Source organism: Sphaeramia orbicularis, chromosome 3, assembly GCF_902148855.1.
Source record: "Sphaeramia orbicularis chromosome 3, fSphaOr1.1, whole genome shotgun sequence".
Lineage (NCBI taxonomy): Eukaryota > Metazoa > Chordata > Actinopteri > Kurtiformes > Apogonidae > Sphaeramia > Sphaeramia orbicularis.
Genome location: NC_043959.1, coordinates 6,363,959 through 6,391,875, shown reverse-complemented (window position 1 = coordinate 6,391,875; position 27,917 = coordinate 6,363,959). Strand labels below are relative to the sequence as shown.

The 27,917-nt window shown below is 41.5% G+C and overlaps 1 protein-coding gene across 1 annotated transcript; it reads right to left on the bottom strand.

The window, feature by feature from the left end:
• Window positions 1-1,408: 1,408 nt before the first annotated feature.
• LOC115437393 (guanylyl cyclase-activating protein 2-like) lies at window positions 1,409-11,834 on the bottom strand. Its single transcript, XM_030160624.1, has 4 exons — window positions 11,286-11,834; window positions 10,976-11,125; window positions 1,847-1,946; window positions 1,409-1,724 (listed from the first exon to the last, which is right to left on the bottom strand). The coding sequence occupies exons 1-4, from the start codon at window positions 11,484-11,486 to the stop codon at window positions 1,603-1,605; spliced, it is 573 nt and encodes a 190-aa protein (XP_030016484.1). The 5' UTR covers window positions 11,487-11,834; the 3' UTR covers window positions 1,409-1,602.
• Between the last annotated feature and the right edge of the window lie 16,083 nt (window positions 11,835-27,917).

The window sequence follows — 27,917 nt, the reverse complement described above, 5'->3', positions numbered from 1 at the left end:
TGGTTGTTTCTAGGCAGTGAAATACAAAAAACAAGGTTTAAAATGAGTATAGTCCAAAACAATTTCTGTTTCTTAGATTCATCCTGATCATGGTATAGTTGTCCCAAACCTCTGAGCTTTAATATGGTCATATATCGAACACGTAATTATAAACACATTTATTGCCTCTTGTCTCACAGTAAAAGTAAAATCACAGAACACTTTGTTCCAACTTTGGAAAAAAAATGAGTTGAAGAAAACTAATACCAAATAATAATATGCCAATAATATCTGATCTTGATGAGTGACTCTGGGCTTTAACAAAATGTCTAATTAGAATAAACATGCACATAACTAGAATATGTAATACAATTAGTTAGTCATTTGTTGTGATACTGTTGTCATACTGTATGCGAGTATGAGAGATGTTCATGCAACAGTTTAGCAAAATATAAAAAACAAAATAGGAAAAATAATCTCTGAAATATAACAGCTTTCCTGCTGTCTAAGGTTTCAGAACCTCTTCAGGAGCTATTGTCCACACGAAAAGTGTCAAGATTCTTAAAGTAACTTAATAAGAGACTAAGGCTCCATCTCACAGTTGTCCTTGTCGCTCATGCACCTTAACTGAACTGATTAACTGAACTGAGCATCCATCTCTCCCAGACCAAATAAGAGCACACATCATTTTCTTACATGATGGTGTGGAGTAAGGAAGCTGTCAAAATATTTGTGTGCATAAGACAGATATGTGTGCATATTAGCCTATAGTGCAGAAATAAATATAGTTGTGCAAAAAATAAATATTTTAAACTCTTGAATGAGTTCAATCGTACATAAAATTTATTGTGTATATTTTATCAGAATAGGATGACAAAGTTTTGACATCAAGAATTACAAACACGAAATGGAACTTTATGTCTGCGTTTTCTCCATCACAAATACGAATTCACCAACGTGACTCTACTGTGAAAGCTACATCACCACTTCACAAGCAGGATTTATCAAGCAGAAGATACATTGATTCCTCAGACTGCACATGAGTTCAGGTTCCCTTTCTATGGCAAGATCACTGTGTAAGATGGAAGTCAGAGAATGAAATCTGGTCAAATCAAACTATTTGTTTATTGTTCTGACCACAGAGAAGGAACCTGAGCGCATGCAGCGTGAAATTGATCCTCTGCTCAATAAATTCCATTGAAGTGGTGACGTATTTTTGACAGCAGAGTCACGTTGGTGAATTCGTATTCGTAAAGTAGAAAGCGCAATCGTAAAGTTGCATTCCGTGTTTGTAATTCTCATTGTTAAAACTTATTCATTTGTATTTTGATGGATAAAATACACACAATACATTTTATGTGCAACTGTACTCATTCAACAGTTTACAAACTTTTTTTCTTGCACAACTGTAGGCTAGTACGCACACATTTCTATCCTATGCACAGAAATATTTTGACAGCAACCTTATCCCATATGCAGCCTGTGTTTGATGTATCACAAACCCTGAAATTGGGATGAGTGAGTTACAGTGTGTAAACACAGGGGCTGATGATGGCCAAAGGCAGAGTTTCCATCCCATAGTCTCTAGTCATTACATATTACACATAAGCTGTACACTTCAAGTCAGGGTTTCTTCTCCTGCTGTAAATTGAACCATTCACAGGGTCCAATGTCCAGTTTGAGCTGTTCCATCACCCAAGGGTCCCTTTCAGCCCCTTCAATGAATTCCTCTAAAGAAATTTGACCTAGACAAGAAAAACACAATAATGGACAATTAGACATTTTTTTATTCACTAAAACACAACAACAATACTAAAATCTCTCAAACAACATGGGGATGTTGTATTACTATCAACTTTAAACTCACTGTCTTTATTCTTGTCCACCAGTTCAAATATTCGATCACAGATGTCCTCGATATTCACTGTCACACCTGGTTTATTGTGGTTCTTTATCTTGTAAATAATCTGAACAGACAAAAGAATAAAAAAAGCTATTGTTTGAGAGAACATGCATTATATCGTACAGACATTAAGGAGATGCATTATAGCAGTTCTTTTACTTCCTGATTTTATCTCAGTATATCACTAAGTTTTTGGTTAGAGGCTTGAATGAAGCTCTGTGGTAAAGACAAGATCAAGAAATGTTTTGTTCTACAAAAATGCAGAAATAAATACACCAAAGAAGATGTAGGCAAACAAGTAGCTAAATGATACCACAGATGTTGTTGGGGATTGATCAATTAGTCAGCCCTTCCATTCACTTATCACAAGTGAGCTGAATGAATTTGGCTGATGTAACACAGTCGCTTTTCCATTGGATATCTGCGCAAAACTTTACCGATATTTACTAAGTGTCGAAAAAAACAGAAGTGCGTAATGTCGGTTTTTCCATTAAATCACAAATGCGATGATTTGTTTATTTATTATCATGAGATGACATGAGATTATGACATGACATGATATTATGCTGCATTCCAGGCCGTTTTTGATCCCGTAAGTTACGAGTTCAAACCACAACTCATGACTTTTTAACATTCCAGGTAAGTCACACCAAACTGCCTGAGTGCAAGGAAGTGTAGTAGCTAGATGTAAAGAAACCAGCATGTCAGTGTCACAAGGGTGGAAATGAGAGGATTCAAGTGCACGGTACTGAAGGGAAAAAACACTAGTTTATTGAACATATATGAAAACTAAAACAACGGAAAAACACAAAACCTTGTCAGAGTCTGTAGTAGATGAACAGAATGTCCGGGTTATGGAGTGTGTGGCGTAGGCAAATAGATCAGCGCTGCACAGCTGCAACCCCAAGCCTTAAATAGGCAAAGGGTGATGCGCTGCAGCTGTGCAGCGCACAGCAGGTGAGTCAGATCGTGGATAATGGGGTGATGATATGAAGAGGGAGGAGCCGGCAGCCACACAGGCACAGACCGTGACAGGACCCCCCCCAAGGGACAGCTCCTGACATCCCCAGAGATGCAAAAAGCCCCCACAGAGACCAGGGCATCCTGGCAACAGGGCATCCTGGGGCATAGGGGGCATCCTGGCAACGGGGCATGGAAAGCCGCAGGGCAAACAGCTGGAGAGCCTCCTGGTGGAACGCCATGAAGAGACTCCGGGCAGACGGGCCGCAGAACCGGGCAGAAGAACCTCAGGGTAGACCTCCGGGCCAGGACGTAGAAAAACCTCCAGACCAGGATGTGGTGGACCGGGCCATGGAAAAACCTCCAAACCGGGCCATGGAAAAACCTCGGAACATCACATGGAAAATCCTCCAGAACAGGACATGGAAAAATCCTCTGGTTCATGGATCTCCAGGGCTATGGCAGACAGGACTATAGCTGGGTTACAGACGTTGACTGGAACTGAATTATGGCTGGACCCATGACTCTGACTGAGACAAGGCAGACAGGACTATGACTGGACTACAGACATCAACGGGAACTGAACTATGGCTGGACCCATGACTCTGATGAACTGAGACAAGGCTGACAGGACTAAGAACTCTGAGACCGGGCTGACAGGACTCCAGACTCTGAGACAGGGCTGACAGGACTACGGGCTAACAGGGGAAAACAAAAAACCACGGGATGCATGCGAAGGATGACACCGGGATGGAGGAAATACGAGAGGCGAGATCGAGACGGGGGAAACGCGAGGGGTAAGACTAAGACAGGAGAACGCGCTGGACGGAACCGGACTTCAGGGAATCTGCCGGACGAAACCAGACTTCAGGAACATGCCAGACGGAACCAGACTTCAGGGAATCTGCTAGATGGAACCAGACTTCAGGAACGCTGCCAGGCAGAACCGGACTTTGAGGGGGGGGAAACTACCAGACGGCGTACTAACCTCCAGGTGGTACTAAGGAAAAGGGGACTGAGGCCAGACAGAGCAACACAAGCAGACTGAGGGACATGGACAGGCAGAGGGACTTATCTGTAGTACTGAACTGAAGAGAAAGATGAAATTGGACTGAAGAACACGAAGGAAAAGAGCTGAAGAGCTGAACTAAGGAGAAACTGATCAGAGGAGAAGAACTGAACCGAAGAAAAGAGGAAAAGGGCCAAAGTGAAGAGAAGAACTTTGGAGAAGACTTGAACAGAAGGGAAGAACTAAAGAGACGAGCTGTGAAGAAGACCTAAACAGAAGTGAAGAACTAAAAAGATGAGCTGTGGAGATGAACTGAACTCAAGTGGAGAACTGAAGAAATGAACTGCAGAGAAAGAGTTGAACTGCAGGGAAAAAAAGAGTTGAGCTGCAGGGAAAAAGAGTTGAACTGCAGAGACAGAAGCTGAACTGCAGAGACAGAAGCTGAGCTGCAGAGAAGAACTAACCTGGAGTGAGAAACTGAACAGAACAGAAATCTGCAAAAGAGCCAAAGGACAAACAGGGAAAAGACCAACAGAATCTAGCTGGCTAACAGGAAAAAATCTAACAGAAATAAAGGACAAAGAGGAATGACAGACTGATGGGAGAGATAAGGAACAAAGGTTCCACGACAGAGAACATAATGGAACGAGGGAAGGAAGAACCAAAAAAATGGGGCAGACTAAAGGACATGAAATGACAAGACATGAAAATAGAACCCACATGTTCAAGAAAAAAATGACAAGACTACAAATAAAAAAAACAAAAAAACAAAGAGCACAGGACGGAAGGAAGGCGTAAAAAAAAATGAAAGTGACTGAGTGAACTTAAGGACAGAGGAATAACAGAATGAAAATCACCAAGGGCACATAATATAGGGGCGGAAGAAACACAGGGAACAAAAAAAAGCACACATAAACTGGGAAATTCACACATAGATTGAGAAATAGACTGAGAAATGCAAAGAGAGATAAATACACACAGACAAATACACACAGAAAAAATACACACAGAGAGAAACACACACACAGAGAAACACTCACACTGACTGAGAAACACTCACACTGACTGGGAAATACTCACACTGACTGAGAATTACACACAAGGATGGAGAGAGACAGAGAAGAACGAATAAAACAGGCAGAACAAACAAACTAACATATGGACAGGCAGATCAGAACTAATGAATTCACTGAAACCAATAGACACACGAGGGAGAAGACACAAGAGAAGAACCCGGACCCCGTAAAGGCCCAGGTCCGCACACGGTATAGGACGCTGGGAGCACAAGGCAGGAAACAGACGGGAGACAGAGATGCACCAGTAGGAAAAGACGGGGTGTGCACCTGACGGCTCCGGGATCACACGAACCAACCGGACTGGAGACACAGAGCTGCTGGTGCTGAGGACAAGAGCGGAGACGAAGGGAACCTCGGAAAAGCCGGGCAAGGGATCAGGAAGCGCAGAGCGACGGTACAGAGGGGAACTAAGAAAAAGGCGAATAAAAAACTGAAATGTGGAGAAATGAAAAACAGGTCCCTTCCGCACCGGCTGAGTCTAGGTATGGCTGATCCATTCTGTCACAAGGGTGGAAATGAGAGCACTCAAGTGCACGGTACTGAAGGGAAAAAACACAAATTTATTAAACATAAATGAAAACTAAAACAACGGAAAAACACAAAACCTGGGTGACTGTCAGAGTCCGTAGTAGATGAACAGAATGGGAAGAGTGGGCGGCGTTGACGAATGGATCAGTGCTGCACAGCTGCAACCCCAAGCCTTAAATAGGCAAAGAGTGATGCGCTGCAGCTGTGCAGCGCACAGCAGGTGAGTCAGATCGTGGATAATGGGGTGATAAAATGAAGAGGGAGGAGACGGTGGCCACACAGGCACAGACCGTGACAGTCGGACCGTATGTTACATTCATTTACAATAATTTCTGTCGCCAAAGGTGCTTGCTCCTTGTTTATTTGAGGGAAACAGAGGAGGAAAAATGGTGCATAAGGCAAGAGAAGCTGTTTAAATTAATAAAATAAATAAAAATGTTAAATTTATTCTTGCACTCAATGGACAGAAAACTAGCTAACGCTGGAGTAGATGCTGATTATGCTGAACATTTGCAAATTAATAACATTAGAACAATACCTTGTTTTAATAAACAATTTGCATAAACACCACATCCATGGGGGCTGCCATTCCTACGTGACGTCATCTAGTACGAGTTCACAGGTGGGAAGTCACAGGTTTGACTGTCATTCCAGTGCATTTTCACCAGTTGAAGGTTGGAAAAACACAAGTTATGGGTAGCCTGGAACACAGCATTATATATTACCCCTCTATCTCGTACTAAATTAAAAAATGATTGGGTTTCCTGGTGTGTCCACACATACCGCAACAAGTTTCTTCTTCTTCACTTGCTGTAACGTCTGTCAATTCACCAGACTCTAGTTGCGAAAAAAGGTCTTTCCATTGCAGTTTTGCGTAATATAAAAACCCCCTCTTGCCAGCGCAAAAACTTTTAATAAAAAAATTAGAGTTTTGGGGAAATTGTCATTTTTCCATTAGGTAAATTTTTATGTGCAAGTTATATTTGCGCAATTTGAGGGTCAATGGAAAAGTGAATAGTGATATACTTAGTGTATCTATTCTTGTATTTTATTCTTTTATTTTGGTTGCTATTTATTCTTCTGTACAGCACTTTGGTCCACTGTGGTTGTTTTAAGGTGCTTTACAAAAGAAGTAGAGAGAGAGAGAACTTAATTGTTTATCTTCCCCTTTAAGTTGCTTTGGAAAAAAGCATCTCCCAAATGCATAAATGTAAATGTAAATGTAAATGTATGGATATAAGGTACAAGGAGACCAAAGGGCCACACCTGCAAGTCCAGTTTTAAGTGGGGGTTTTACGCTTCTTGCCTCAAGCCAGCTACGAGGAAAAACATGGTGTTTAACTTATTGGTATCTCTATAAACAAGTCAAATGAAATGTAGCACAGTCATTCATTTCAAGTGTAAAAGGCTGGCTTTGGAATGTTTCCTCACAGACTGTAGCAAACAGCTTTTAGTTAATATTTTCATGTCTGTTACCCAATGCACGGACTGGCAGTGTAAATCAATAGAATATGCCTTAAATGTCCAGAGGTTGAGGACTTAATTCACCTGATTCAATGTAACTTTAGTCACTTTTTGCTTGGAATCATACTGAGAGGTCATTTGATTTTTGAGACAAGATTGCTGGATTTCTAGTGCAGTGTGTCCAACATCGTAAAGTAGCTTCCATCATAACAAGACACAGAGAATAAAAAAGAACAAATCCAGTAGCAATACACAGTAAGAATAGAATAGAATAGAATAGAATAGAATAGAATAGAATAGTAATGCACAAATGTATTAGTAATACAATATTAATATCAGTATTTCCGTTTGAGTAGTTTGAGTACAGAAAAGGTAATCTGTCATTAGTATTACATCAAGCAAAGTTTAAAGCCATCAAATGATTACTGAAAGACTGCATTATATTCCGCCACTGTCAGTAATTTTTGAGTTTATTTTAGGTTTGATAGCTATATTTAATTTCTGAGCACCAGTCAGAACTGAAGAAGTCTCTTGGATGAGAGATGACATATTGAAAAAAAAAAAAAAAAAAAAAAATAATAATAATAAACTAGTCCACTTGAACCAACAAGAACTACCAAGAAGACACTCATGATTGTTGTTCATTTGGGAAGCTTGTAGTGTACTGTCTGGCATTTTGCAATTCCACTCTGTTGTAAATATGTATATAGTCTGTTTAGTTCTATTATTATTATTTATTTATTTATTTATTTTATTTTTGTTGTTGTTATTATTATTATTATTATTATTATTATTATTATTATTATTATTATTATTATTATTATTATTATTATTACTATTGTTTTTTGCACTATATTTATGCATGCAATTTTTTTTCTTTCACTTTATTCTGTTGCTGCCTTGACCATTGAATTTCACCACTGTGGGATCAATAAAGTCTAATCTAATCTAATCTAATCTAATCTAATCTAATCTAATCTAATCTAATCTAATCTAATCTAATCTAACCTTGATAGCTCAATTTATAATTTAGTCAGATCATCAGACGTTCATATAACTCACTGCATCATTTATTTGACCTGAATGACTCACTTGGCTTTTAGAAGGAAATCGCCTTTTTGACCTTTCGCACATATCCTTAGGTCTTGTTTGAGACCCAGAGGTTAAGACCTGAGGCTTACCTGCTGCTGAACATACATGACTTCCTCCCATCTCTGTAACTGTCAATATGCTACTCTATTTTATTGAATGTTCTTTTATGCAACAGACTATTTTGTGAATTTTCTTGTACTTAAAGTATGTACATGAATGTCAGTAAAGTATATGAACTGTGGATAAAAAAAACAAAACAAAAACAAAAAATAAAACAACTGTGGACAACCTTTTGGCTGCTCCTAGCATTTGTCATATGAAACACCTGTAATTTAATTTGAATGTGCCTTTAAAACTCTTTGTTATTACTCTGACTGTCACTAAACATGTCATCTAAAATCAACATCTATTAGTTCAGACTGCTAAAAAAAAAAGAGGACGTTCACATCCCAGACCACCTCTGACCATATCCTGAGTGACTGGATCTTAATATGTCACCAATATAAAGAGCAGGATGTTATTCCTGAGGACACTGAGGTCATTTGGCGTCTGGGCTCCTCAAAACCTTCGACCAGTCCATGGTGGCCAGTATACACTCAAAAAAAAATTTTTTTTCCACCTAATTAAAATCCTGTCATTTAGCAAGACACAATTTTGTTGAACCAACTAACTGTAAGTATGTTGAGTGAACATAAAGTATTGGCGTCACTATTACTTATTTGCAGTGTATGGCTGCGACTTAATTTGTAAAAGTTGTTTCAACATATTTCTAAGGAAGGATTTGACTTAATTGTCTTGGGTCACATTAACCTGTTTAGTGAGTGTCCCGGTTCACCCCCCCCCCCCGGATTACTTTCCATCAGGTCCAGGTAGAAAGCAGTCTGAGGGGGGTGAACCGGGACACCAAGCCGCTCCTCCACAGATCTAGTTCTGAGTAATGCTTTCCATCAGGTCCAACAAATAAATTAATAGACATTTGCACTCTTCTGCTTTTTATATTTTCTTCAATGCTGTCGAATGTCATTTTATTTGACTTGATTAATGCCAACTCCCTTCACTGTGTCGTGCCCTCCAGGAAGCCGGGCTACAGGCTCTGAGCGCTGGCTCCTCTCGGGCTTGCATGCCGGTGCGCTTGGAGGGCTAGGTATGTGTGCGAAGCGGGGCTTGGAGGTCGGAGCACAGCTTGGTTCTGAGTTCTGTAAACAAACTAGTTCCATGATCCGTAAATGGAACCGGTTACAAGAACGGAAACAACTTCACGCTCCCCCATGGGTTTTCAGCAGCACAGGTAGAAGAAGCTCCTGCCTGGATCAGGGACCACTGTCCCACTGACACAGATAAACAGAGCCGAATTTAATTTTGTCAGAAAACAGTATCTCATTAATTCAGAAAAACAGAGCCGAATTATTATTATTATTATTATTTTTTTTTTCAGAAAACAGTATCTTGTAAACTCAGAAAAACAGAGCAATTTTTTTTTTTTTTCAGAAAACAGTATCTCATAAATTCAGAAAAACGAGCAATTTTTTTTTTTTTTTTTCAGAAAACAGTATCTCGTAACTCAGAAAAACAGAGCAAAAAAATTATTTTATTTTTTTTCAGAAAACAGTATCTCGTAAATTCAGAAAAACAGCGCCAAATTTTTTTTGAACTTATTTTTTCTCGTAATTACGAGATAATTATCTCTTTAATTCAGAAGAACAGAGCCGAATTTATTTTTTTGTGTGAATGCAATACTCTTCCCTATATATTGTCTTGTGCTGCTGTACATTTTAATGGGAGATCAATAAAGTATATCTTATCTTAATATGTCCTGAGTGTGTTCCCATCTTGCTTTCAAGTTCTCCACAAGTGAACAGAGGACTCAGGATGCATGTCTAGGTCAGAACTGAACAGGGCCTATGTTCATCTGTGATCATATGTCCATTGAAAGCCTTAGTTTTACTTTTGTGATTGCTGTTATAGTTTTTTGACTGACAAAGCAGGCAAATGTCATAACTTTTGGTTTGTCAAAGAGATTTTTTTCCACAATATTTGTTATGTATCGCCTCAGTTACACCACGAAATTACTGAAAACACTGATCACTCCTGACAAATACTGCCAGACATTAAACACTGGTAAATGCTATGAATAAACTGCAGTTACTGGACAAATGTAAACACAAAGTTGTGCTTGATGACAAAGCATAAACACACTCTTGACTGTTCGCTGGCTAACTGACTGAGTAGCAGGTTGATTTTAATATTAGCTCATGTGGCTGAGTTATTGTAGGGAGAATTTAGTTATGTACATTCTAATTTTATGTGGAAAATTTGGGCATGTTAACATAAAAGATTTTGGAGCTGAACCCAAACTGAGGTGGAGGAGCAAGAACTACTGTTTTGGTTATATCTTTCACCTCTGCAGCTTTATTCTGGTTGAAAAAACCATAGTGATGCTACTGTCCAGGTTGGACAGCAAAAATACCACATCCTTGCTAAAACACTAAAAGTTAAAAAATTAAATGTATTCCTTCCAATTTTTTTTTTTTTTTAGTAAATACCAAATTGGCTTACCAGGACTATTGTAGTTGAAGTATGTACAATTGAAAAAAAAAGAAGATAAAATAAGTCTGGAATGAGGTACAGTTTTTAAAAAGCGACACAGACCAGCTGTCACATGCTTAAATATACCATACTTATATATTAAAAATGCATTCTGTATAAGTCAGAAACATATGTAAATGTATGGAAATTTTTCAGTGTCTAACACGTTAAATATATTATATATTAGAGCTACATTAAATGTTATATGAAATGTATTGGATGTGTTTTTACTTTGTAAGGATATATATTTAAAATATGAAAACTCAATATATTAGACATTTACAGTACCTGTCTAAATATTTCTTTTTAAAGGTTGTAGAATAAAATGTCAGAAGCATGAGACTAACTAACAAATACAACAGATGATAAAACACTTACTTTGACTATGTGCTTCACTTCTCCTCTGTCCAAACAGCCATTTCCATCTCTGTCATAAACCTTAAAAGACCACTTCAGTTTATCCGTCAGCTTTCCTCGAAGAACAAGGTGTACTGCTGCCACATATTCCAAGAAGTCTATGTTTCCATCCTAAGAAGAGACAGAAGAACGGACACAATTTTTGATTATGTTGCTTTCAGCAAAGACTGACAAAGGCTGTAAGGCAGCGTACATAAAACTACCACCTACTTCAACTGTACATTATCTTCAAAGACGTCCAACACTCTTACTTTATTCACTGTTACGTTACCTTGTTTGTGTCAAAGGACCGGAAAACACACTCCATATATGCTCCTTCTTCTTCTGTAGATTGGCTGTTAATCCCGAAGATTTTCTTGAATTCATGTAAATGCAGATTTCCACTTGGACATTCACTGGCAAATTTGCGGTAAAGTTCCTGAATGTTCTGAAGAGTCACTTCGCTATCAGTCTCACTCTGCGTTTGACCCATAGTTAGTTTTTTTTTTTTTTTTTAGTTAAAGATCGTTTAAAACACAACTGTTTAAACTAGAATTTCTCATACATGTCGATCACTGTGCAGCACCCTTGAGTCATTGGCTTTGCCAGCAGCAGTTGTCCATTGTGGGCTATTTCAAGTTCACCTATTGCACAAATCCAATTGACTTTCCAGTGATCTTCTCCTAATCCGTCCTGAAGATGTAATTTTTTCCAATACATTTATGTATATGAACGTCCAATAAATCCACGCTGAGGAGCTGTCAAATAAAGACCAAATCAGTTTCTACAATGCACCAACATACAGTATTTACATGTAACCGCACAAGTTATTTAGCTGTTTGAGAGCTGTGTGGGCTTGGGAGTTGCCCCCCTGAGGTAACGAGGCAGCAATAGGCTCTCAGAGAGATTATGTGATGACGACCAAATCCACCGTGGTCTTAGGAAAACTGTTTATCCACTGCTGTCTTGACCCTAATGGGTCATAAAGAAAAACAGCACAGTTGTTCATTTTCCTTTTTTTTTTTTTTTAACCTTTATTTAACCAGGAAAAATCCCATTGAGATTTAGAACCTCTTTTATAAGGGAGTCCTGGCCAAGATAGGCAACAAAAAACACAACTCACAGTTCCAAGATTACACAATTAAAACACATGCAACAGACACATTTGACAATAAATAGTTAGTAAAAATAACATTACAAGAAGATGAACAAAAACAAGTGCAAGTTATGGAGTCGGCCTCACAAACTCTCATTTTGGAGTTAAAGTGAAATTGAGCTGATTCCAGGCTTAAAGGTGTCCTTTGAGCCAGTTCTGTACAGGCCAATGGAACAGAAAGCAATACATCAGTGATGTCAAACTTATTTTAATTCAGGGGTCACATTCAGAACAGTAAAATCATAGCATAATAGCCCATAAATAATGACAACTCCAAATTTTTGTCTTTGATTTAGAGCAAAAACAAACAAACAAACATTAAATTATGAAAATATTTTACATTTACAAACTTTCCAAGCAGAAAAGATATAAATAACCTGAAAAACTGAAATTCCTTTAAAAAACTTCATGTAATTTTAACAATATGATGCCTCAACATATCATTTATAAATGCATTATGGATCAAATCTACAAGGGCAAAAAATATTTGGTAATTAACAGAATATTGTTAAAATTGCACCTAATTTTCTTTAGACATTTCAGGTGGTTGAAATTTGTTCAGGTTATTCACATTTTTTTTTGTTAAAAGATAGTTTATCAATGTAAATATTTTCATAATTAAAAGGTTTTTTTGCACTTAAACAAAGAAAAATTTGGAGTTGTCATTATTTATGGGTTATTATGTTATTTTTTTACTTGAGCTCACATTGGTCTGTATGTGGAACCTGAACTAAAATGTCCTATTAACATCCTTGATTGTTAATATCTTCAGTGTAATTTTTGCACTTTTCAAATTCATCTCGTGGGCCGAATTGGAACCTTTGGCAGGCCAGTTTTGGCCCACGTGCTGTGTGTTTTTGCACACCCCTGCAACAGATGATCATTACGCAGACAATAAACATCAGAATTTCTCCACACAATTAACCCATAAAGACCCAAATATTCACTGTTGAACATCTACTGTTCTAAACTGTTGATCCACTATTGCTATTAATCCATGTCAATAATTGGTGTAAAATGCAGTTTGACATATTTTCATGGTCATCAGATATGACCCATTTGGATGTTAAGACGTTCTGTAGTTACCGTGGAAACACCTTCATCTCCTACAACATTGATTCATCAGTAAAACCCATGGAGTTGAACCAATGACACACTGTAAGACAGGATATGTTGAGGTTACTTAAAAAATCTGAGGTAACTTGTTGCTTCAAAAAAATTTAAGTGATGAGTAATGAAAACTTGAGTGTATTAAATTTAAATGCTTGATTTGAATGGAATTGCTATTTTAAGTACAACACACTAAATGCCAAGTTAATTTAACTTAAAATTTGTTGCAATGTCAGTTGTTTTGTATAATCATTATTTCAGCAACATTAGTTCATCACACTCTGGCCAAAATAGCAGACCAATAAGTTTGTTACCAGCAGTAAGCAAAGTTATGGAAAAAGTTGAGTATGATCAAATACTAAAGTATTTTGAAGTAAATGGGTTAAACACAATACTGTATATCAACATGCTTACAAAACGGGTCACTCCACAACTGCAGTTCTTACTCAGATAACTGATCACTGGCTACAGGAGATTGATAATAAGAACTTGGTTGGTGCAGTATTCTTAGACCTAAGTGCGGCCTTTGATGTTCGAGATCATAATATTCTGTTAAAAAAGTTAGGTTGTTATGGATTCAAACCATGTGCTGTTAAATGGATTGAAAGCTATCTCAGTAATCATGAGTATACAGTCTTCTTTAATGGTAGCTATTCAGAGGTTGAAAACATGAGTTGTGGGGTGCCCCAGGGTAGTTGTTTAGGACCTCTTTTATTTTCAATTTTCACAAATGATTTTCCACTGGTAACTAAACATGCAACCATGGCAATATATGCAGATGACACAACATTATATGTATCGGCAAAAAATGTAGGTCAACTTAATACCATCTTAAATAAGGAGATAGACTTAGTTACACAATGGATTACAGACAATAAATTACTTGCCGTATTTTGCGCACCATAAGGCGCACCGGATTGTAAGGCGCAGTCTCAATTACGGGGTCTGTATTTAAGCCATACATAAGGCATTATTGGGCGCATGCTAAAATAAGGTAACGGGAGCAAAACAGTGAGTTTGGTTGAACTTTATTCTACTAAGTATTTAAAAATACACTCACATTATTTTTTGATCAATCTTTTGTCACAAATCCATCAAAGTCCTCATCTTCTGTATCTGAATTGAACAGCTGGGCAATTTCGCCATCAAACATGCCAGGTTCCCTCTCGTCATTGTCGGAGTCAGTCTCGTTGCCGGGTGGCTGTTCAGCAATGATGCCAGCTTTCATGAAAGCTCGGACAACAGTCAAAGCAGATACCTTAGCCCAGGCATCCACAATCCATTCACATATGGTGGCGTAACTCGCCCGGCACTGCCTCCCAGTCTTAGTAAAGGTGTGTTCACCGTCTCTCATCCATCGCTCCCATGACGCTTGCAACTTCACTTTGAATGCCCTGTTTACTCCAGTGGCTGGAGTTCTTTTGTTAATCCTCCCGGAATGATGGCAAGCTCCGAATTCATTTGCTTCACTTGCTTTTCCACAGTAGGAGTGATATAGGCGCGCACGGAGTCGCAGATCAACAGAGACGGTGATGCATGGAAAAAACCATCCGGTCTCTTTACATACACCTCTCTCAGCCACTCTCATGTTCTCTAATTGGTTTATCGCTGCCAGCGTACGTAGTGTAGGTATTATGTTCCTATGTCGGCGGGAAATGGTCCGACAGCCAATCAAACAGAGCGCTCACTAAAATTGCACAACAACATTTTTACAGATTTTGGAACTCAGTGCACACATAAGGCGCACCAGGTTAAAAGGCGCACCGTCGATTTTTGAGAAAATTAAAGGCGTTTAAGTGCGCCTTATAGTGCGGAAAATACGGTATTAATGCAGGCAAAACAAAATGTATGGTTGTTGGATCAAAATATTTCTTCAGATGTCACCAACGTTGCACTTAACTGTGGGAGAAAATGTGATTCAACAAGTAGATGAAGCTAATTTATTGGGTGTAATTATGGATGGCACATTGTCGTGGAATGGTCATATAAATAATATATTGCAAAAAATGGGTCGGAGTATAGGAATAATTAGACACTGTAAGAAATTTATTCCTCAATGGTTGACCAAGCTATTAGTTCAATCATTAGTATTATCTCATATGGATTATGCCTCAGTTGTTTGGTCAAATACTAATGAAAATAATTTACACAAACTGCAAGTTGCACAGAATACAACAGAAGAGTTTTGGGTTGCCCTTACAGAACTAATAGAACTAGAATGCACAACAGTTTGGCATGGTTAACTGTAAAATCTAGATTGAAATGTTATTTATTATCATTTATTCGTAACATTATCGCAACACAAACTCCAGAAATTATTCACAGAAAACTGTCATTTTTTTGCTGATCAACATAATTATCGTACAAGACAAACCACTGAAACACAGTGTGCTCTGCCTATAGGCAGAACAAATCAGTTACAGAGAACTGTTTTTTATCAGGCCATGGTTGCATGGAATGGATTGCCAGGGTTTTTGTTGTTGGAAAATAATAGAAAATGTTTTCAAAAGAAATTAAAACTTTTTTTGTTTACACAACAGGCATGAAATGGAATGAGTACTGCTAATATTGAAAGATGTTTCATGATTTGTATCAGAAAGCTATTGTTTGGTGTAGGAGTACAGATGTATAGCATTTATTTTGTTTGTCTCATTTGTATCAGACAGCTATTATTTGGTGAAGGAGTACGAATGTATGGTACTTATTTAGTTTGTTTATTTATTTTAATTGGGCTGTTGTATGTGTACTGTTTGTGTGTATGTGTACTGTTTGTGTGTGTGTGTGTGTGTGTGTGTGTGTGTGCGTGTGTGTGTGTGTGTGTGTGTGTGTGTGGGCGTGAATGGTGTAAGATTAATGTAAAAATTCAAAATTGTAATGTAATGTAGAGGAGACCCCAGGAAGAATAGCAACTGAATCATCAGTTGCTAATGGGGATCTTAATAAATGAAATGAAATTAAATCACACTCAATTCCAAGCTATTTTAGCTTTAAATCTTTTGCTATAGAGTTTGCACTGTAAGATAATTGATTCATAATTATCTTGTGTTGTATGAGTGGAAGTTTGGCAGGACAGTAACTCACTGTAATTTCACGGTATAAGAAATTCTTCTGTGTCAACAGGATTTTCTCTGGGCATAAATAAGTGTGGATGAACAGTAAATCCATTGTTCCTCCTATGGCACTGACTCATGATGCAGCTCTACAAAAATACAAAAACAAACACAAAAAGGCCAATAATCATCACCATACACACATTAAGTCAAAATTAACACTAACACCACAACCCTGCTGAACCCCTGCACATAAAAAGAACACATTTTCAACAACATGCCCAATACCCACAATGCAATGCGCAGATATAAAGGTGTGGTCATGACTAAAACTTAGTAATTTAATTCCATTTGTGGTGGAAAAATTTACTTTTTATATTTTATACTCTTTTAATATGTTATACTGTTAAGTACATGCTGAGTCATTGTTATGTGTGATGTTTACCACTCTGTAGCAACCCCGACTTGGGGACGAAGTTCTTACCTTGAGTTGAAACCCAAACACCTAAATGTCTGAATGTGTAGATAGAGGATGGCGCCTGTATTCAAGCAAGGTTAGAGTGAAGAGGTCCTCATGACCTCTTCACGGAGCAGAGAAGGAGTAGTATGGGGTGGTACGATGTACGTAAGGAATGACAGCATAGTTTGAGGGGGTTGGATTTGGTTCTATATAATCTTTAGTTTTCTCTTGTTTAGGCAGACTTCATTTACAGAGCTTTGTCTGTGATTGATTTCTCAATAAATGCATTTATTATTTTAACTCTAACTTTCTCCCTTTTTCTTTGTGTGAGTAACAGTTGAACGGTAAATTTCCACGACAAATTGGCGTTGTCGGCAGGATTCCGTGAGTGTGTTCGGACGGGGAACGGAGATTGGTGGACTGATCATCCTACGGGCCAAAAAGCGGCTGTAGCCCCGTGGTAAAACGACACCGCGGACGGGGGACCGGCTCCGAGCCCCGCCCGTCTCACCACTGGAATCTAGACTGAGTTCAACGACACAACACACGGTGAGAAAGTTACAGTTGGGGGTTGTGGGGTACTCCCTGTGGTCCAAACTCACGTCACTGGGCACGTCACTGAAATAATGGTGGTGTGCGATTTGGGTTTATATATATTAAAAAAAAATAAAAAATAAAAAAAAAATAAAAAAAAAATAAAAAAAAAAGGAGAGGAAAAAATATATATAGACCTGAGTCGGGTTGCTATTGTATGCAAATACAATAGGGTACAGGCGTTTTTGTGAGATTTTTTCGCCTTCAACCAAAAAGAAAATCGTATAAGGTTGCTATTGTATGCAAATACAATAGGGTACAGGCGTTTTTGTGAGATTTTTTCGCCTTCAACCAAAAAGAAAATCGTATAAGGTTGCTATTGTAGGCAAATGCAATAGAGTACAGGCGTTTTTGGGAGATTTTTTCGCCTGCCTTCAACCAAAAAAGAAAAATCGTATAAGGTTGCTACTGTATGTAAATACAGTAGGGTAAAGTTTATAACAAACTTGTAAGCGTTTTAGGTGATTTTTTCGCTGCCAACTGAAAAGAAAAATCAAAAGGGTTTTTTAGTATTTTGTTCGCCGAGGAACAAAAACCGCTTAGGAGACGTTCTAAGTGTAAACATGGGAAACCAGCTGGTGAAAAGTGGCGGGGGTGTGGACAGGGAGGCCCCAATTCCAAAAATGATGAGTAAAAAATATGGGGAAATTGTGCTTGACTGTGCTGATTATTGGGTAAGCATGGGCATTTTTCCTAAAACGGGGACTTTAAGCATACAGAAGTTGAATGAGATGAAGGAAAAATTAGAGAAACAGTGGGAGGCTAAGAAAAAAGATAAGTGAATCAAGGTTAGGGATTATAAACAATGGGAGTCGTGTAGCAAATGTGTTGGAATGTGGTTGGAGGAGGCTGAGTGTAGAGATAGGAGAAAGAATGGTAAACAATTGGCAGGAGCGGGAGATGAAGGCGGGGCCGTGATAGGTAGAACAGACAATGCCTCGGCTCCGCCGCCGCTTTACAATACACTGCTTTCCCCTCCCCCTTGTGTCTCTGTGCAGGCTGCAAAAGTGGACCCGGATCTGGACGTCTGCCCGCCGCGCCGCCCCATCAACCCACATCCCCTCCAGGTTTTCTCGGTCGATACCTCCCATCCGGTACCGACACCACGAGCCCCCAGGGCCGGGGTCCTCCCATCTTCTCCACTGCGCATGCCCGACTCGACTGACCCCGCCCTGATGGGTGGGGCTGCTGATGAAAGTCTGACGTCTAAGACAAGAAGCGGAAGAGCATACCACCATGAGGGGGGCCCGGCGGGGCCTTCGACCTCACAGATGCCCATGGTGGAAGTCAGCGGGCCGGACGGGGCCATCTTGGTGTTCAGACCATGGACATTTGCTGACCTAAAGGAGAACGCTGCTTTTCTGCCTAATCCAGTAGATGACGGTGCGAAGTTCGCCACTGAGCTGCGGACATTCTGCCAAGAACACAGGCCCACCGGGGTCGAGCTCAGGCGTCTTCTAGGGGGTAAGATGGGCCCTAGTGACTTGGCAAAGATCCGGGACAAGATCCCCAGGGACGACCTGAGGGTTCAACAGACTGAGTGGGCACATGCCGAGAACGCTGTCTATAGGGAGGCGGTAGAAAAGCTGTGTACCGCACTGACAGAGGTTTTTCCCTCCCGGGGCTCACTGACGGCCTTGAGAGCCCTGAAACAGCGGCCTGATGAGGCAGTGGAAGACTTTGTGTGCAGGGCCGAAGAGGAGTTCACCAAAAACTCCGGCTTGGCCCGCCCTTCCCCCTTGGGAGACAGCGCAGGCCCATGGGAGAAACTGCTTTGCCAGACCATGATGGACGGCTTTCTGAAAGACGTTGGGACTGTCATTCGCTCCCACTACGTGGGCATGGCGCAAGTTTGTCGTCTGGAAGAGCTGGTGCGACACGCACATCATGCCCAGGATGTTGTCAGGCAGACAGAAAGACAGAGATGACAAACAAGCTAAATCTCTTTCCTCTGCTTTGACTCTGCTTGCCATGCCGCGTAACAATGGAGAGCGGCATGGAGGGGGGAAGGGACCGGAAACCAGCCGTGGGCCGCCTGTTGCCGGAGGAAGGGGTGGTCCACCGTCACGTGAGGGGGCGTGTCACCTCTGTGGCCGGCAAGGACATTGGAAGCGGGACTGCCCACAGAGGAAGAGGAGGAGACAGCCACGAAGAGGGAACAGGGGCGGGGATTGACTCGCGGCCTTGAGGGGCGGACCTCCAGACTCGGATTCCACGCCCACTGCTGGGTCTGCAGCTCTGCCTCAGGGGGGAGGAGGTGACACACACACACATGCAATGATAGCAGACACACACACACACACATACGCTCAGCTAACTACTGACTCCTTTAAGAAACTCCCAGTGATTGAGTTTACTGTTAATGGTGTCAATTTGTCATTTTTAGTAGATAGTGGGGCTACATATTCTGTTATCAGGCATGCAGATCTAACACCTACACCACAGTTGAGTGGAAAAACTATTGTTTCTGTGTCGGCTGGGGGTAAACAGGACAGAGAGTGCTTTACTGTTCCGTTGACATGTGTTTCACAGGAATGTTCATTCCAACATTCGTTTTTACTCTCACCCATCTGTCCCATTAATTTGTGCGGCCGGGATTTGATGTGTAAATTGGGGGTAAAACTTGAATCGGGTCCAGAGGGGTTAATGATAACTCAGGGAAACACTGTCGCGGGCACAGGCCTCCACTCGCATTCTGTGTATGCACACACAATGCTTAGGTATGCGGCTGGGGCTCCAGACTATGCATACCAGTGGAGGGTCTGTTCTCCCCAAATTACGCAAAAATGGGTCGAACTGTGCGCCAACAGAGTTCAGCCTGGCGCCCAGGTTTCACCCCCTGACGACTTATATTGCGCCTCTCATTTTAGTCCTGGTGGCCCTGATTCCACAAACGAGGAAAAGTTTTTCCACACAACTTCTGATAAGCTCACAGCTGGGTATATGTTTTGGGATTCAGAGTGTTGTGCTTTGTCTGTGTCTCTGACTGATAACCAACGTCTTTTCTACAGGCTTGATGACACACCGCACATTGCACTTTCCAAGCCACGTGGTATGGATTGGAAACACGTGGGCTCATGGATGAAAAAGGCCTTGTGGGTGTCTGATTGGCGTGCCACTGCTGACCCCACCGTCATGTTCTCCCCCCGGCTGGGGGGATTCAGGCAGAGCATGACATCAGTGTTTCACTGTCAGAAAACTGTACAGTTAGTAGATGATGAAACGCTCATATGTGTGTCTACATCTCCCACAGATCCCCCTCCCGCCTCTGTGCCACCCGAACTGGCTGATATCCCGTCTGGTGTCTGGGCTGCGGGTCCTCATGATGTGGGTCTCGTCCGAAATTGCCCACCGGTCATCGTCACCCCGCGATCTGACTACAGGCCATGTCAGAAACAGTATCCTCTGAAGCAGGAAGCAATCGATGGCATAACTCCCGTGTTCGAAGCTTATTTGAATGCGGGAATTATAGTCCCATGTCCTGATTCACCGGTCAGGACCCCGATTTTTCCTTTGAAAAAGGCGCGGACCCCCCCTGACCCAGACACATGGCGGTTTATTCAAGACCTGCAGGCAGTAAACAAAGCCGTGGTTCCACGCGTGCCCACGGTTCCAAATCCACACACAATTTTGTCACAAATTCCGCCATCTGCGTCTCACTTTTCTGTTATTGACCTGTCGAACGCGTTCACATCTGTGCCTGTGCATGCAGATAGCCAATATTGGTTTGCGTTTCAGTTCAAAAACAAAATGTACACATGGACACGCATGCCTCAGGGGTATTGTGAGGCCCCAACCATTTACAATTCCATTTTGGCTGAGTCGCTGTCCCACCTTGACCTCCCACCAGGTGTTGCTCTTTTGCAGTATGTTGATGACCTTCTCCTTTGTTGTCCTTCTTCACAGGCTTGTGTCGAGGCCACAAGGTCGTTGTTGCTTCACCTGGGGGAGGAGGGTCATAAGGTCAGCGCCAAAAAGCTCCAGTTTTGTAAACAGCAGGTTGTGTTTCTGGGGCACCTGATCTCTCAGAACCAAAGGCTCATCAATCCTAAACGGATTCGAGCCATTCAGAACATTGCTAGGCCGGTCACGAAAAAGCAGATGATGTCATTTTTAGGTATGACTGGTTATTGCAGGGCGTTCATTCCTGATTATTCTGAGCTCGAGCACCCTCTGTCATCATGTATTCATGGTAAGGGCCTGAATGCACATGATAGAGTTGTGTGGACATCTGAGGCGGAACAGGCGTTCACGTCTCTCAAAATGGCCTTGGGTTCTGCCCCTGCTTTGGCCCTCCCTGACCCGGCCAAACCATTCACACAGACTGTGGATGAGAAACGTGGGTTTATGTCTTCTGTTTTGTTGCAGGCTCACGGTGACAGATTACGCCCGGTGGCGTATTTCTCCACTAAACTTGACTCTGTGGCTGCGGGTCTTCCTTCTTGCCTCCGTGCCGTCGCTGCATGTGAAAAGGCTGTGGCTGCATCACGTGACATTGTTGGGTATAACCCTTTGACTGTGTTGGTTCCACATTCTGTCTCTGTCATTCTTTTAGAGCAGAAGACCTCACATCTGTCCGCAGCCCGGTGGCGCAGATATACCACCGTTCTGCTGGACATGCCAAATGTCACTGTGAAGCGCTGTACGACGCTTAACCCCGCCACACTACTTCCGACTGCTGAGGATGGAGAACCTCATTGTTGTGAGGCCGCGTTGGAGCAGACATGTTCCCCTCGCCCGGACATCTCTGATGTGCCCTTGTCAAACCCTGACTTTGTTTTCTTCACAGATGGTTCTTCTTTTAGGGACGCGTCTGGCACGAACAGGGTTGGTTTTGCGGTGTGCACGTCCGTCGACACGGTCTCCTCAGGCCCCTTGCCCTCACACTATTCAGCACAGGCGGCTGAGCTCGTCGCTTTGACGGAGGCCTGTAAGTTGGCTGAGGGCCATTCTGTCACTATCTTTACTGATTCCAGGTATGCCTTTGGTGTGGTGCATGACTTTGGGGCCCTGTGGAAGCACCGTAGATTTTTGAAGTCCGATGGTAAGCCGATTCTGAATGCATCTCTTGTGGCACATCTGTTGGATGCTGTTCTTCTCCCTTCTGCTATTGCAGTTGTGAAATGTCAGGCGCATCAGAAGGAGGACACTGACGTCACGCAGGGGAACTCCCGAGCAGATGCAGCTGCCAGGGCTGCTGCGTCCTTGGAGGCCGCCTCCTCCTTCTTGTCTCAGCAGTCAGAGGGGGCCCCTCCCGCGTCAGTGTCTGACACACAGTCCTTTGCCACTCCTGATGAAAGGCGTGTTTGGGCCTCGTGTGGTTGTGCACTGGATTCTTCTTCTGTGTGGCGTGCTGCTGATGGGCGACCTTGTCTACCCAAACATTTCTTCCCCTGGTTTGCTAAGTTGACACATGGCGTAGATCATGTGTCTAAGGGAGGAATGTTAGATGCTATAGCACAGTATTGGTTCACGAAGGGGTTTACAGTGGTTGCAGAGAAATTTTGCAAGAAATGTCTTATCTGTGCTGCTCATAACACTACAAAGTCTTTCCCATGTCGCTCAGCAGGTCACGAGCAACCACACCTCCCGTTTGACCACCTTATGATGGACTTTGTGGAGCTGTCTCCAGCTGAGGGTAAAAAGTATTGTCTGGTGATGGTAGACATGTGGTCCAAATGGGTTGAATGTTGTCCTGCAAAACATGCAGACAGCTCCACAGTGGCTAAGGCTTTGTTAACTGAAATTTTGCCTCGTTGGGGGATCCCAAAAAGGATCTCATCAGACAACGGTACTCACTTTGTGAACACAGCACTAACTGAGTTAGGGAAAATGCTAGGTTTTGATCTCAAAACACACTGTGCATACCATCCACAATCAGGGGGGGCTGTTGAAAGGGAAAATAGCACCCTAAAATCAAAATTAGCTAAATGCTGTGAGGAAACAGGCCTTAACTGGGTCAAGGCCCTACCTCTGGTTCTCATGCAAATGAGAATGAGACGTAGGACTCGAAGTGGGCTGAGTCCGTTTGAGATTATGTTTGGGAGACCCCCATATACAGGTCTCCAGGCCCCCCAATTAAGCACCGGGATGACATCATTGTTGGAGCATGACATGTTGTCTTATTGTAGGAAACTCTCCTCTGAATTATCTCAAGTACAGGTATTGGTGAAATCAGCATTACCGGTTCCTGCAGAGGGGCCGCTCCATCCGCTGCAGCCAGGGGATTGGATCCTGGTCCAGGACTTCAGGCGAAAGCACTGGAAGCAGCGCAGGTGGCGAGGACCTTTCCAGGTGCTCCTGACGACGCACACAGCGGTCAAGGTTGCTGAACGTGCCACGTGGATCCACGCAACCCACTGTAAGCGGTTTCAGGGAGAACCGCCAACTGCTGCGGCCAAGGACGGGCCGGAGCATCGATCGACAGCGTAGGCTGGACGACTGGACACCGGAGCTGGACACAGCTGCATCACGCACCCACACACACAAGACTCACTGGTTGAAACCTAGCGGTGGTAACGACCCCAGTGACGTCTCATATACACTTATCCTTTGCCTGGTCGCTGGCGAGTGACTGAAGATCCCCTGCCCCACACATACACTGATTCGATGACGATGGAGGTGATCAAAGGGTCAGCTGTCACCTGCATCACCCTCCTGTGCCTGTACATGTGGTACATGGACACATTCTATCAGGTATCTGATCCTTCACCAACACATCACATTCCTGTTGCGCCCTGGTCTGTCGGAGGACAGCCAGGGTCAGAAGAGCTTCGGAGACGTCACGGCCGTGACCTCCACCTCATTGATCACCACGACTATAGCGATAACACATGGTGGCGAGTGACACGTGATCTGACACGACGTGTCACTAATCAGTCTTGCTATGTGTGCAGTTTGATGCCACACAGCTCACATGAAGATACTCTGTTCGCTCCTTATCCTCTCTCGATCAGTCACACACTGTTGACAATGATAAAGTGGACAGTGGGTGATTGGCCGTCTGTCGAAGAGTATCCCTGGCTGAGGTGGAAACCCAACATGACCTTCAGAAACCCCAGAAATTTCTCTAGAGATACTAATACTACTATGGTACAGAAAAATGTTGAGAGACATGTCTAATCCTTTTTTCATTCCACAGTTGTGCTTCCATTCCCCAGTCACAGAACACACACGTTATAATTTGGGGCACACATCTGGGTGTAACATTACTCTCAAGGTAGCATGTGGGTTAGCAAATTGTGAAAACAGGACTGATAAATACACTTTTCCAACAACAGGGACACTCTCTCCTTCTCCATTTATCGTCGTTTATAATCTCACTGCATTATTAGGTAAGTCCCCACTGATACGTTATGATTCTAAGTTAATTCTAATGTTACGACTACATATAATGACGTACTAGCTTTAACTCCTTCTGATTATGGGTATGTCTGTCCTACAGATATGGTGTGGACGTGTGGTCAACACTCTTATCTGTATCTCCCAGCAAAATGGGCAGGCACATGTCACCTCTCTTATTTGGTTCCAGCTATCTCCAAATTGACCATCAGTCCAGTTATGTCACCGCCTCACACCCGTGTAAAACGGGACCGGATTTCAGGTGGCCATAAGTTTGCAATCAGTATTATTCCCATGTACGGCCCTGCTCGTTTATCTTGGTACATAGAGGAGCTTTCAGTGGAGCTAGAAAATCTCACGGCGTCAGTTGAAAGAGGATTTGATGCTCTTACCAGTGAGATGAAGGCTCTCCGCACTGTCACATTACAGAATAGGGCAGCTTTGGATCTCCTATTGGCCGAAAAGGGAGGTGTCTGTCATCTTATTGGCGATCAGTGCTGTACCTATGTACCTGATGTTACTACTAACATGTCAGATGTCCACAATCAGCTTGATCACCTTAGACGGGTCCTACATGAGGAAAACACTGCATACACTACAACAGGTTGGGATTTTTGGGGCTGGCTGATGTCTGGGGGATGGAAGACAATGTTGATGAAAATTGTTGCTATGATTTTTGGTGTGTTTGTATTACTCCTTGTATTATCCTGTTGCATCATTCCAATAATACGGTCAATGATCAGCAATGTGATTGGTACTTTTAGTATGGTACTGCATGAAGTGATTGATGATGATAATAACGATTGTGATTTTGATGACTTAGATGATTTTGAGGATGACGAAGAAAGCAATGTGTAATCCTGTAATCCTTATGGTTTGATGATCATTTATAATCTATTATTGATACTCGTTCGTAAATTTTATGTTTTTACATGATTGATTTGGATAAATAATCAAAAGGGAGGAAATGTGGTGGAAAAATTTACTTTTTATATTTTATACTCTTTTAATATGTTATACTGTTAAGTACATGCTGAGTCATTGTTATGTGTGATGTTTACCACTCTGTAGCAACCCCGACTTGGGGACGAAGTTCTTACCTTGAGTTGAAACCCAAACACCTAAATGTCTGAATGTGTAGATAGAGGATGGCGCCTGTATTCAAGCAAGGTTAGAGTGAAGAGGTCCTCATGACCTCTTCACGGAGCAGAGAAGGAGTAGTATGGGGTGGTACGATGTACGTAAGGAATGACAGCATAGTTTGAGGGGGTTGGATTTGGTTCTATATAATCTTTAGTTTTCTCTTGTTTAGGCAGACTTCATTTACAGAGCTTTGTCTGTGATTGATTTCTCAATAAATGCATTTATTATTTTAACTCTAACTTTCTCCCTTTTTCTTTGTGTGAGTAACAGTTGAACGGTAAATTTCCACGACAAATTCAACTTCAACTATTTCATACTTTCGACTATGTCTACAAATTAGTAGAATATACTTAACATTTTATTGTAATGGAATAAAACTTAAATCATTTAAGTACATTGTAATTAAAGCATTTTAGTAAATACAAAGTCCAGGCTTACAGTGCAGTGGATGGACACTCTGGATTTATATCCTGTTAATGCTATATTTTACTGAAAAAGTCCCCTTTTCTTCATTTTTTTCTGTTTTGATACAATATCGTTTGACTTTACGCTGAGCTTTTATGAACATCTACATGATCAGTCAATTAAACATAGGAAAATAGATTATTTTTACTGGAAAAAATGCACAATGCAGAGGATAATATTATAATAAATGGTGATAAATCACTCAGGAAAGGTTAAATAAACAGAAAAAATTATTTAGGAACTGCCACAAAAGTCCCACTGGGGTTAATGTACAAATGCAGAAAGGCAAGAAGCCAAGTATTGCTTTAGTATATTAACATTAGGGGGACGGAGGTGAACAGAGTGGACTGTTCTAAGTTCCTTGGCCTTCAGGTGGCAGCAAACCTGAACTGGACTGTTAACACCACTGCCATGGTGAAAAAGGCCCAGCAAAGGCTTCACTTCATAAGGCTGCTCAGGAAAGCCGGCCTGAGCCTCTGTCTCCTCACACAAACATATAAAGGACTGGTGGAGAGCATCTTCACAAACAGCATCACTGCCTGGTACGATAACACCACCCAGGCAGAGGGGAAAGCTCTCCACAAGGTCTTAAAGCCAGCAGAGCAGATTATAAAAGCAAAATGTCCTACCATAGACATTATCTACACTCAACCCTGCATGAAAAAGGCACACAGCATGATCAGAGACACACATCCCCCAGCACACACCCTCCTCAGACACAAACACTCGACATACAACCTCAAACACAGCAGAACACACAGCATCATCACCCACAGAACACAGTTCCACAGTAGCTTCTTCCCTGCTACAGTAAAACTGAGGGCAGGAGGTAAACACTGTTAGTTTGTCCTACCTACCTCTGCTTATGGACACTATAAAAAGAAAGGGGATGTGCAATGTTCTCATGAGCAATGTCCTTAAGTGCAATTTGTGGATAGTATTTATTTTTATTTATTTATTTATTTTTCTTATTTTGTTTTTCTGATTGTTTGTGTTTATTAAGTGCTTGGCAATGACATTTGTTAGTGTATAACAGTGTTTTTCAACCTTGGGGTCGGGACCCCACGTGGGGTCGCCTGGAATTCAAATGGGGTCACCTGAAATTTCTAGTAATTGATAAAAATAAAAATAAAAACTTACTAATAAAAAAAATATATGGTGAGTTGAGAGAAACAATCTCAATCTACAAAAAAGACATGACAAACTGAAGCTGAAACTGAAGCACTGTGGTAATGTTTATCGTTCAAATTTTCATTGTGGTCAGTTTCAGATGCTGCAGCTCTTTCATAATTCGTAGTTTGAGTTATTGTTTGTTCAGTATTAATTGTCAGCCTTGTAAATCCAAGCTGGACTGACTGTACATATCCTGACCAAGGAAAATAAAATTCTCACTTTGTGCAGTAATCTACACCTGGCTTTTCTGCCTTTGTCCATAATAATATACATTATTTAGACTAAATGTCGTCTAAAATTAACGTTTATTTGGCAACATAGTACAGCAAACTAATACATGATCAAAAAATAAATTCTCAAGCCTCTCAAATACAGCTGCAGAAGAAAATATTATTGGACCATCCAAAGTCATCAAAAACAATGGTTATGCAA

Coding starts and splice junctions, on each gene's coding strand:
- LOC115437393 (XM_030160624.1), bottom strand. CDS start 11,486: ATGGGTCAAACGCAGAGTGAGACTGATAGCGAAGTGACTCTTCAGAAC. Junction 1,947..10,975: donor AAGTGAAGCACATAGTCAAA/GTAAGTGTTTTA, acceptor TTGTCTGTTCAG/ATTATTTACAAGATAAAGAA. Junction 1,725..1,846: donor GGTGGACAAGAATAAAGACA/GTGAGTTTAAAG, acceptor TTTCTTGTCTAG/GTCAAATTTCTTTAGAGGAA.